Source organism: Oncorhynchus masou, chromosome 32 (genome assembly GCF_036934945.1).
Source record: "Oncorhynchus masou masou isolate Uvic2021 chromosome 32, UVic_Omas_1.1, whole genome shotgun sequence".
NCBI lineage: Eukaryota > Metazoa > Chordata > Actinopteri > Salmoniformes > Salmonidae > Oncorhynchus > Oncorhynchus masou.
Window position 1 is genome coordinate 43,726,436 of NC_088243.1, and position 13,144 is coordinate 43,739,579.

General features: G+C 40.1%; 1 protein-coding gene across 13 annotated transcripts in view; it reads right to left on the reverse strand.

The window, feature by feature from the left end:
- The window catches only part of LOC135526107 (serine/threonine-protein phosphatase 2A 56 kDa regulatory subunit gamma isoform-like), a 47,659-nt gene extending 36,981 nt beyond the window's left edge, over positions 1-10,678 (reverse strand). For all 13 annotated transcript variants that reach the window (XR_010453240.1, XR_010453241.1, XR_010453242.1 and 10 more), the window contains exon 1: positions 10,455-10,678. Coding sequence is in view for 5 of the 13 variants with exons in the window: in XM_064954218.1 (XP_064810290.1) it covers positions 10,455-10,548 (94 nt within the window). In the remaining 8 variants the exon portion in view is untranslated. The remainder of the gene's footprint in view (positions 1-10,454) is intronic.
- Positions 10,679-13,144: the final 2,466 nt, after the last annotated feature.

A 13,144-nucleotide genomic window follows, 5' to 3' on the forward strand; every position in this document is an offset into this window, starting at 1 on the left:
ACTACCAAAAAATTTTTGTATGAACACCTTGCAAAACAAGATCTGTAACTGTTTCCAAAAAACAACTATTTTTGAACATCACCTGTTATTCATTGTCTCCTTATATGGCTTAAATGACGATAGATAAATGGCTGACGTATTTGTAGGCAGATCATTTTCTTTTTATTGACACCGGAGGCTCCTTGACTTATTTCTCCTAAAATTATTTCTCTATTTTCATTTCCGACCGGTTTAATCCCAGAAAAATGGCCATAACTCCAAAACCGTGAGGCCTAGACGCCATCTTTTCATGGCCAATTTGAGAAGAATGCAAACCTACGCCACCAAGTATATCAATGAAGAAATATTTTACGTTTTGGAGATAAGGCCACCATGATTGGTGATGTTTTGTTAATTTGGAAATATGATTGCGTTGTAGGTGACTCTTGTGGGTTTTTTCGGATAGCGGAAAAATGACCAAAATGTGATTATTTTATCAAACGGAAACAATGTCCGAGGAAAAACTGCGCATTTGGATGTAACTTGAGGTCTCCTCATTGAAAACATCCGGCCCTTCAAAGGTAAATGATTTTATTTATTTGGTTCTGGTTTTAGTGAAAAGGTGACCTAAATGCTACTCAAAATGCTAAGCTACTTTGCATACTCTTACACAAATTAGTCAAAATGTTCTATTTAAGGCATATTATCCTTCTGAGATTTAGTGAGTTGGTCCTAAGATGAGACAGACAACTTTTCTTAAATTTGGAAGACAGAAATCAAAGCCATGTTGAGTTTGCTAAGGGAGCAAGCAGGCTTTGATCAGTGGTATGGTTCTCAAGAGGATGGGGAGTTTCAAGAGGTTAAAGACACATACTTCTCTAGCAGTTGAAGACTTGCCTTCATTAAAGGGTTGCTACCTACATTGATGAGCACAAGGATCTCACTCTTGAGAAACTGCGGTCTGTGCAGATGAGTTTGTGTTCACACATAATCCTACCTTCACAAACAAAGCACGCAGTAGTTATGCCAATGCAAAAAGCAATCACGAGAAGACACATCCTACTACAAGGTTTCAGTCTTTTTCTACAGTGCCCAAAGATAAAGATATGCAGAAAACAACTTTTTTCCACATCCGCCAGTTTATCATTACTGCTGTGAGAAAGGGCACATTGTCTCTGTATCCTAAGATGAAACCGAACAATTTGAGGGAGAAAAAGCTGTTTCTTCTTGTGGGAGCACTCCAGCCCATCAAGTCTCTGGTTGGTTGGGATTGGTGTATCTCCTAAACAAGATTTTGGATCTGTTGACTTGAGTCTGATCTTGTTTCTGGTTCGTTGTCGTTGGAGTGAGGCCTAGCCTAGCAGTGAAAGGGGGTCTCATTCATTTAGGAAAAATATTTGGCTGGAGGTGATGTTGTGCCAAATTCTGTCGTTTGTAAGGAATTTGATGGGTTACCTGAAAAGTACCCAAGAGTATTCCCAGCGTGCGCCGTTAACATGCTGTCTAAGAAAGTTGCTGGGAGCAACTCTAGTGTTGAGGAGGACGTTAGCGACCCCACCTTGATCGATCTGTCTGAGACGTTTGTGTGATCTGAGCTGACCTCTCCTACAAAGATGAGTGAGTTTGAAGGACCACTGAAAGAAGATATGGTCCATACAGTTGACACATCGATGTCTAGGAAGTAGCTGATTGCAAAACAGAGTAAAAAAAACAGAACACACAAAACAGTCTGTTCTGATGGGGAAATGGCGTTCTAGGGCCATTTCTGGACAAGACGATTGGCCCAGTGTATCTCAAATTGTCTTTCCAGTTACAACTTCGACATGACCGTATCTTGTATATCTTCTTCTGGCCTGGTCTGAAACAAGATGTTGTGGCTTACTGTAAATCCTGTTGTGTCTGCCAGCGGGTAAATCGAACCAAGCTGTACCGGTTGCAACTTTGCAGCCTATTGTTGCTTTTGACTAATCTTTCAGCAGCGTTCTGGTGGATTGTGTTAGTCCTTTGCCCAAAGCAAAGAGTGGTAACCAGTTTCTCTTAACCATCATGGGCACTGCCACTCGTTTCCTTGAGGCCATTCCGCTGAGGAAAATCACTGCTCCCAGTATTAAGACCCCTGGTTAAAATCTTATCAACGTTTGGACTTTCGCAGGTAGTGCAATCAGACCAAGGTTCGAATTTAATTTAAATGGTCTTCCAGCATGTGCTACAGCAGTTGGGTGTTACCCATTGCCCTTTGAGTACCTAGTCTCAATGTGCTCGAGAGATTTCATCAGACTTTGAAGTCTATGTTGAGAGCTTACTGCTTTTAGTTTGAGAAAGACTGGGAAGAAGGGGTCCCTCTTGTGCCATTTTCCACAAGGGAGGTTGTTCAGGAATCTCTCCGGTTTTAGTCTGTATAAGCTCATGTTTGGACATCATATCAGAGGACCTTTGAGCTTGCTGAGGGAGAGGTTGTTGCAGGGCAACAGATTACCTTGCTTAAACACAAAAAACATCTGTTGGAGTACGATAGTGCTTTTCGATACAGATTGCACCGCGCCTGTGAATTTGCCAGTGAGAATCTGCAAACAAAAATGAAAGTTTGGTACGGTCGAAAGGACCAAAACCGTTCTTTCGATGTGGGTGACCAAGTCCTGGTTTTGTTACCCATTCTGGGCTAACTGTTGTAAGCTCGCTTTTCAAGCCCTTACCCCATAGTGAAAAAAGTTATTAATCTTGTGGCAAAATTAATCTTGTGACAATTTTTATGTTGTATCAATTTTTGGTTTCTAGGTGGGGAATGTAACATCAGTACGTTAGTATTGTTGACTTTGGGACATGGTGTAGAAGGAGTGTCTATTCTCAGAGTATTTTGTTCCCAGGGTGTAAACCGGAAGGTCTTAAAACTCTATATTGTACATATGCAGGAAGGGATGCCTTTTCAGTTGTGTATTCGACCAATGATGTAGATGACTGACTCTACACATTGTTGGCCCTTGTATGTTGGGCTCTTTGAATTCTCACTCAGTTCTCCTTATTGACAGGGAACTCACTCCTCTCCCCTCTCCTCACTCTCTCTCCTCCATTTTTGTGAGATCACTAGAAGAAAAATATTGAGTCCGGTCAAGCGAGAATTTGAACTAGAATTTTGAGCAAAAATTAAACATTGCATAAAAATGTTATGAGACCTCTCAGGCTTTGGGATCATTTTGGGTCATTCTATATGAATTCACTTTCTGTCTGCACACCTTTTAGATTTGAACAAAACCTTCCAAACATGTGTGCCCATGGTCGTGGTCAAAACATTCAGGAGATTTGTTTTGCATACTCCACCCTACCATGAGTAGGCTGTCATTTCAAATAAGAATTATTGCCAAGTTAAATCAAATTAAAAAAACAAAAAAAACAATTAAGTCATCCATGTCTTCATCTCTGAAAAAGATACATGTTTGAGTTTGATAACATTTCAAAGCTTACAAACAGGTTTGTCAAACTATATTATAATTTATATTTGTTTACCTTTAATGTCAATGGTCTAAACACGTAAACTCAGATTTCTCTTTTCACATACAGTACTAGTCAAAAGTTTGGACATAGCTGCTCATTCCAGGGTTTTAGTTTATTTATTTTTTTACAATTTTCTACATTGTAGAATTCAGTGAAGACATCAAAATTATGAAATAACACACATGGATTCATGTAGTAACCAAAAAAGTGATTCTTCAACATCTTGACATCTTTGCACACGCTTGGCATTCTCTCAACCAGCTTCAAGAGGTAGTCACCTGGAATGCATTTCAATTAACAGGTGTGCCTTAAGTTAATTTGTGGAATTTCTTTAGGTAATGCGTTTGAGCCAATCAGTTGTGTTGTGACAAGGTAGTGGTGGTATACAGAAGATAGCCATATTTGGTAAAAGACCAAGTCCATATTATGACAAGAACAGCTCAAATAAGCAAAGGGAAATGACAGTCCATCATTACTTTAGGACATGAAGGTCAGTCAATCCGGGAAAAACCCAATAACTTTGAAAGTTTCTTCAATTGCAGACGCAAAAACCATCAAGCACTATGATGAAACTGGCTCTCATGAGGACCGCCATAGGAAAAGAACACCCAGAGTTACCTCTGCTGCAGGGGATAAGTTCATTGGAGTTAACTGCACCTCAGATTAAATGCTTCACAGAGTTCAAGTAACAGACACATCTCAACAACAACTGTTCAGAGGAGACTGCGTGAATCAGGTCTTCATGTTCTAATTGCTGCAAAGACACCACTAAAGAAGGACACAAATTGGAAGAAGAGACTTAATTGGGCCAAGAAACACGAGCAATGGACATCAGACTGGTGGAAATCTGTCCTTTGGTCTGATGAGTCCAAATGTGAGATCTTTGGTTCCGATCACAGTGTCTTTGTGAGACGCAGAGTAGGTGAACAAATTATCTCTGCATGCGTGGTTCCCATCATGAAGCATGAAGGAGGAGGTGTGATGGTGTGGGGGTGCTTTGCTGGTGAAACTGTCTGTGATTTATTTAGAATTCACGGCACACTTAACCAGCATGGCTACCACAGCATTCTGCAGCGATAGGCCATCCCATCTGGTTTGCACTTAGTCCCACGATCATTGGTTTTTATCAGGACATTGACCCAAAACACATCTCCAGGCTGTGTAAGGGCTATTTGACCAAGGAGGGTGATGGAGTGCTGCATCAGATGACCTGGCTTCTACAATTCTCAACCCAATTTGAGATGGTTTGGGATGAGTTGGACCGCAGGTTGAAGGAAAAGCAGCTAACAAGTGCTCAGCATATGTGGGGACTCCAAGACTGTTGGAAAAGCATTCCTCATGAAGCTAATTGAGAGAATGCCAAGAGTGTGCAAAGCTGTCATCAAGGCTACTTTTGAAGAATCTATTGTATTTTGATTTGTTTAATACTTTTTTGGGTTACTACATGATTCCATATGTGTTATTTCATAGTTTTGATGTCTTCACTATTACTCTAGAATGTAGAATTTTTTTTAAATAAAGAAACTCTTGAATTAGTAGGTATGTCCAATCTTTTGACTGGTACTGTATGTTGTAGATTAGACCCTATTTTACAGGGCCTGAGTTGTTTTTGTTATGGCTGACATCAGTTTAGTCACAGCATTCTCTTGAATACAGGGTAGGTGTCATTTCAATCATAGAAACATAATTCATAGAATGGACCTATCCCTTCAGACCACTACAATTTAGCTGGTATGCCACTGACATATGAATGAGTCTAAATTACTCTCAGAAAGATGACTGCCAGTCCACCATCTGTCGAAGGTCAACTTGAATGTGTATTCTGCTATCTAGGCTATTTCTATGATTTCAATAGGTGTCCTATGGGAGATTGACACTTTCCTTTAAAACAATGGATATTCCCACTCAAGTCAACATTCTCTGTGTGGACCTCCAACCATCTTTATGGTGACATTTGAAAGTTAAAATGTACACTTTTAGTTCATTTATTAGGCAAAACATGACATGCACCCTGTATTCAGGGGCTCCAAAGTGGCACAGCGGTCTAAGGCACTATGGGACAAAGAGTCTCATAGGGCATGCAGAATTGGCCTAGCGTTGTCCCGGTTACAGGAGGGTTTGGTCGGGGTAGGCCATCATTGTTAAATAAGAATTTGTTCTTAACTGACTTGCCGAGTTAAATATTTGTTTTATTCAAGAGCATGCTGTGTCTCAACAGATGGTGGGCACCACAAACACCTCTGATGTAAAATAATCTAAGCTTCAACATATATGAACAAAAAAAACGGATTACATGTTTGCGATAGTTGATTATAAAGGTGAAACTTATTTTAAATTTTAAATAAATTATCAAATAGTTTGACAACCATGTTTTGTAATCTTTCAAATTATATCAGTGATGAAGACATGGTTGTCTCATGGCAGTGTGGAGTTTGCAAAATGGGTTAACTTTGATTACCCCTAGCTCCTGAATGTTTTGTCATTCAGGTCCAAAAAGTAATGTTCCGACTAGACGTCGACCGATTAATCGGAATGGCCGATTAATTAGGGCTGATTTCACGTTTTCATAACAATCGGAAATCTGTATTTTTGGACACCGATTTGGCCGTTCTTAAATAAAAATTTTTACACCTTTATTTAATCTTTATTTAACTAGGCAAGTCAGTTAAGAACACATTCTTATTTTCAATGACGGCCTAGGAGCGGTGGGTTAATTAAGGGGTTGCTAGGTTATGGAAAATGTTTTCACTTTTTCAAAATTTTGCTTTTGGATGTTGACTTGGGTTGCATTTGCAATATGAAAAACCACGGTGGAGCGCACTCGCCACCTGTTGGATTTTCAAAGTGTTACACCTGGCATTTGCCATATGGCATTTGCAATCAACTTTACACGAATCAACGCTGAATTGGGTGGTATTGGACACCGTGTATATGGTTTGTCCAATGACTTCCCATTCATTTTTGTCCATTTCAGGGGGGGGGGGAGTTCCCTTACAGCTTTAACAGTGTGATAATCAGAACTCTGATAAAGCGGCGTACACTTTCCGAGTTTTTCTCACAAGAACAAGAACACGTTCCTGAGGTCAAATTGTGCTTCTCACCCTAAAGGTTATCCCACTGTCACCCAAAAGCAAATGAAACTTAGGGCCAGGCTTCATTATGGGCCTACTTTTTCTCATGGTCGCTGCGCTTAGACCGAACGAGCTACGGTCAAGCGGGACATCTCGTTGAACTCGGCACAGCCTAGAGATTATGGTAATGCCATTGCAGGCTCTGAGTGTCTTTAAGCACCGGACTTTGTCACTCCATCCTTGCTGTGTGTGTGTGAGAGAGCTTTTCTTTGACATATGATGGGAGAAATTACTGATTTACAGTTCATGAGGGTTGCCTAATAACACACAAGTTTTGAAAAGATCAGACCTTTTTAACGCTTCAAAACAGCACCTATGACACGATTTTAAGGTACTTCCGGTTTACACAGGAAGCTGAAAGTGAACCCATATCCTCCTTGGGGTAGGCACTTCTATAATTTTGAATTATAAGTCTTTATGTTAAGAACTGACTTATTTACGGAGGGTTTAGTGAGTGTCTGTTATTTCAGAAAAATCACAGAAAATCACAGAAATCTCGCAGAGCTCCGAAGCACACTTTATAAAGATTCATATGAACACGCTGCAACTGGATCTGTAACTATTTTTGAACATCACCAATTTGATATAAATTACGATAGATAAATGGCTGGTTCTTTTTTTATTGACACCGCAGGTTCATTTACTTTGACGTGAAGCGGAAAAATTATTGCTCTATTTTCATTTTTGACCTTTAATCCCAGAAAAATGGCAATAGCTCAAAAACCGTTGAGGTCTAGACGCCATCGTGTTCGTGGCCAACTGCCCATTATGCCAAACCTATGCTCACCAAGTTTCGTTTTCGAAAACTTTTCCTGTTTAGTAGATAAGGCCACATCGTGATTGGTGATGTTTTGTACATTTGCAATATGATTCCATTTGCCCTCTTGTGGGATTGACCGGGAGAACGGAAAAATGACCAAAATGTGAAAATTTTATAAAATGGAAACCGAATGTCCCAGAGAGTTCGTTTGGTTACTTCCTGGAAGATCCGGCCCTGCCGCATGGCCCGACGTTGCCCGCAAATTTGAGAAAAGTTGTCGGACGTCTAGTAAGCGACCATACATATGACCAAGGATTTACCTGCATAGAATTCACAACACTGGCGACATCGTGTGGAAGCTGTAGGAACTGTAAGCCGGTCGCTATCTATTATACCTTGCAATAGACAATACAGAGACTGGCGGATTGATTTTTTCTTCGTCGATTTTGTGATCAGGTTTCCTTGGGATTTTGACCACGAAACAAGTTCTGTTACAGACATCATTTAACCAGTTTTAGAAACTTCAGAGTGTTTTCTATCCACACATACTAATCATATGCATATACTATTTTCCTGGCATGAGTAGCAGGACTTTGAAATGTTGCGCGATTTTTAACAAAATGTTGAAAAAAGTAGCCCTAGCTCTAATTAAGGGGGGGCACGTTTTTGAAAAAATGTTCAGTTTTTCAAAATTTTACTTTTGGGTCTTGACTTGTGTTACATATGCAATATGAAAAACCACGGAGGAGTGCACTCGCCATCTATTGGATTTTTGCAGTGTTCCACTTGGCATTTGCCATATGGCATTTGCAATCAACTTTGAATGAAATGACGCCGAATTGAGTGGTATTGGACACCGTGTATATGGTTCGTACAGTGCCAATGACTTCCCATTCATTTTTGTACATTTCAGGGGGGTGTTCCCTTACACACAATAGGGTCATGGGAGGCAGCCTTACCGGAAAAGTATTATCGCCTTTGCATGGATATAATCGCAATACTAAATGGGAGTCTCATTGGCATGGGTCATATTCACTTAATAGCTTCCAAAATCGCAATCTGATTCAGTACGGTCTATTGTAAGTTCCAGTGACTGAAACTTTCCAGGCAAACATTTTGCTTGTTTATTTTAGGATATAAACAGAAGTCAGTAGTAGGCATTTCAGCCTAGAAAACTGGTTTAGGAAGGAGCTCTAAAGCGACATTGTCACAACTTCCACAGAAGTTGGGTCCTCTCCGTGGTCAGGCGGCGCTCGGCGATTGTTTATTGTAAGTGCATGTGCATGTGTTGTTTGGTGCGCTACGGGATTTTGTACCCAAATTATCTGGTTATTTTTATGCTGAGGGTTTTGCTAGTAACCTCTCTAGGGTATGTGGGACGCTAGCGTCCCATCTGGCCATCCAGTAAGATTGCAGAGCGCCAAATTCAAATACAGAAATACTCATTTATAAAAATTCAGAAAACAAAACATATTTTACATAGGTTTAAAGATGAACTTCTTGTGAATCCAACCACAGTGTCAGATTTAAAAAATGCTTTACGGCGAAAGCATACCTTACAATTATTTGAGAACATAGCCTAGTTGACAAATTATTACAAACAGTAACCAGCCAAGCAGAAGCGTTACAAAACTCAGAAATAGAGATAAAAGTGATCCCTTACCTTTGATGATCTTCATATGGTGATACTCAGAAGACATTCATTTACTCAATAATTGCGCATGAAAAAGCTCTGTGACATGTCAGGGTCCACTCATTCCGACTGGTCTTACTCCCTCATTTATAAGAATACAAGCCTGACACGATTTCTAAAGACTGTTGACATGTAGTGGAAGGCATAGGAACTGAAATTTGAGTCCTAAGTCAATGGATACTGTAATGGCATTGAATAAAAAACTACAAAACCAATAAAAAAAAATACTTCCTGAATGGATTTATCTCAGGTTTTCGCCTGCCAAATCAGTTCTGTTATACTCACAGACACTATTTTAACAGTTTTGGAAACTTTAGAGTGTTTTCTATCCAAATGCAGTTATATGCATATCATATTCTGGGCCCGAGAAGCAGGCAGTTTAGTTTGGGCATGCTTTTCATCCAAAATTCCGAATGCTGCCCCCTACCCTAGAGAGGTTAAACTTCCAAAGACTGTTGACATGTACTGGAAGCCTTATGAAGTGCAATCTGACCCCATAGACACAGGATATTGGATAGGCAATCACTTACAAAAACTACAAACCTCAGATTTTCCACTTCCTGGTTGGATTTTTCTCAGGTTTTTGTCTGCCATATGAGTTATGTTATACTCACAGACATTATTTTAGCAGTTTTGGAAGCTTTAGAGTGTTTTCTATCCAACTCTACTAATTATATTCAAACTTACCAATGCTGCCCCCTATCCCAATGAAGTTAAGGCTTGTTTTTTCAAGGGAAGGTAATAACAGGCTTTCCCCCTCTTAAGCGGATGCAACCTCTCCTCCATAGGAAAGAGGAAGGAGGGAAGAAGGAAAAGGGCAGGGAGAGGCTGCTGCAGCAGAGGCAGTAGTCTACAACACCCTTTGGCTAAATTGTGCCCAGATGAACTGGAGTGTTACACAAACCATGAGCCGGGACCAAATAGAGACAAGTAGAATGAACACAGGCAAAGGCTACCCTTCCCTATTTCTTTCTCCCTCCTCTCTCTAACTCTCTCAAACACTTACACAAACACACACACACACACACACACACACACACACAAAACCCTTCCCTAGGCTATGACCTCACTTCCTTTTACATCCCTGCGCTCTGTGTGTGTGTGTGTGTGGGGGGGGGGCTGGGGGCTGGGGGTGAGAGGGCAGTAAAACCAGCTTTTCACACTCTCTTTTCTTGGAGCTTGCATGTGCATGCCATCCCCCAAAAAACATCCCCGATCCCCTATAAGGAAACAATTAAACCCTTTCCAAACATCAATCCTTCTGAAACAAAGACTCTTAATTAAACCGTATCTTCCCATCTTGGTGACAAATCAGCCAATAACCAATGGGGGGGGCGGGACAGCTAGTGAAATGCTGTCTCTCTTTTCCCCAGGACAAAAAGCAACAATGGTTCCTACGTACCTCTGAAGTGCATAAGAGCCACTGGCTGGAAAGGCCCATTGGAATTAGGTGCATCCACAACCATCCTGATTCCAGCTTTAGTGCATGTCAACATCTAAACTCGACCAGGAAGGCAATCCACTTAAGGCAAGGAGCCAGCCTCCATTTTAACACAAAAGCAGATCAGAAAATGAAGCTCTCTGGTGCTGCTGGAGGGAACTGGCTAGTTAGTGATGTCAGCGGTAAGGAGTGAGTCGGTTGGCTGAACACAGGCACACAAACTGATGTAGGCAGTCAGCTGGGAAAGGCGGATTATTGGTGGAGGGAGAGCAGGAGGAGGGACATGCAGGGACATTTGGCTCTTATTCGTCACTGTATTTTATTCTAAATATTACTGAACATGACTCTCAAGTGTCTAATGGTTGGAAAAATTCTCAATTTAAAGGAACAAGTTACGTACGTGATCGACCTATTGTAATGTGATCAAACCAAAACACAAAAGCTGCAAAAATGACACCACTCTGCAACTTTTGCTGGGCAAATATCAAATAATAAACTACACTGAAAATATCACACTGAAAATAATGTAGTATCAGTGAGTATTATTGTATTGCAAAAGCTGTAGGCTATCCCTGTAACCATTCCACTTGCAGTAGTAGTGTTAAATCATTGCTGGAATAGGCCTACTGTGTATGTGATAATGTGTGATGGCCTTTTAAAATGTAGATTTTGTCCCACAAATTCTACTGAGCTGTAATTACACTAAGAACATTGTGTTTACATGTTGAGCAGTTTTGGAAATTACACAAGAGGAATATGGACTGCTCCTTATTCCACTTTTGCAATAGCAAAAACCACTGAAGCCCATTACTATGCATTTACTAAAACAATAGTGTTACTAGAGTATTACTACCCATGTATAACAACTTCAGTGGATTTATTTACATAATTTATCTTAGGCGTAGCGACTAAAATAACTGACAGGATGATTTTAGCATTTGCTGCATCGTGTTTGGTAACTAGTGTGCACAGTACAGTAGCTCAGAATATAAACAGGAAATGAAAGTGAAAAAATAAAAAAGATGCGAAACTAGAAAATGCAGGAAATGCCCTTTTTGCTCATGCATCGATGCACATATCTACTGTATTCTCCACACAATTACATACACTCCCCTATATATTTATTTGGACAGGGAAGATAGAACTTGACATTTGGTTCTATACTCCAGCATTTGGATTTCAGATCAAATGTTTCATATGAGGCGACATTCCCGAATGTCACCTTTTATTTTAGGGTATTTTCATACATAACTGTCTTACCGTTTAGAAATGAAAGCATTTTATGTATCTTATCCCCCCCATTTGAAGGTGTCATGAGTACTTAGACAAATTATCTTATGTGTATTAAAGTAATCAAAGGTTTAGTATTTGGTCCCATATTCCTAGCACGCAATGACTACATCAAGCTTGTGACTCTACAAACTTGTTGGCTGCATTTGCAATTTGTTTCAGATTATGTGGTGCCCAATAGAAATTAATGGTACATAATGTATTGTGTCATTTTAGACTAATTTTTATTGTAAATAAGAATAGAATATCTTTCAAAACACTTCTAAATTAATGCGGATACCATCACGATTACGGATAATCATGAATGAATCGTGAACAATGGTGAGTGAGAATGTTAAAGAGGCATAAATATCATATGTCCCATCCTCTTTCAACATTGGCATTAGTTATTGGGGGAAAAACACCCATACTGAGAAACCACACACAGCAACCACAGAGTCAGCTCACCATGTCATAACCATCTGATTGTAAGGCATGTATGTAACTCTGGGCATGATGGTAATAGCCTGGTCCCATAATGTTGTTAGGCCTACAGTATAAACAGCTCGTTGTCATGTCTTACATTTGGCAAAAGCACAAACAGAGTGTATCACTGGGCTTTATGGGTGATACCGAAGTGAGATAAAATACTCTCCTTACTTCAAGATAAGCTCATATTCTGAATTTGACCTCTGGGGAAAAAAAGCTTGTCAGAGTAGCTTCCATTACATGTGAAGTAGAGCTCATGTGTTCAGTTGAGGAAAGGAATCATCAAGCAAGAAGACCTTACTCTAGGAATTCACTGTCTGGGAGGCCAAGTCCTCTCCTAGAAATGCTAATTAATACATTCCATATACATGGCAACTATAAGGGCAACTCAGAGAAGGTTGCTAGAATTTCTGCTAGTTTGGTGGCTCCTTTTATTGGTCAGGAAAGATAAGTGGGAGTGTCCTTGACTTGGGGATTACATGTTTTGAAACAAACTTCCTCTTAGATGGGGCAGGTTTATGTCTGTACTCTATTAACAGTATCGCTCCTCCACTTGTATTCTCTCATAAACCATATGGACATCATTTATCCTGCTCTGCTGTCAGAATCGTTATCGTCATCGACAGTTTGACAGTGGATATTAACTTGTGAAATATGGAAACTCTTTGTAGGTGCATTATATGGTTTAGAAAACGAGAAGGTCTGACCGGCTCTTTCCATAACATAGATTGACCAGGTGAATCCAGGTGAAAGATATGATCCCTTATTGATGTCACTTACTAAATCCACTTAAATCAGTGTAGATGAAGGGGAGGAGACAGGTTAAGCCTTGAGACAATTGAGACATGGATGGTATATGTATGCAATTCAGAAGGTGAATGGGCAAGACAAAA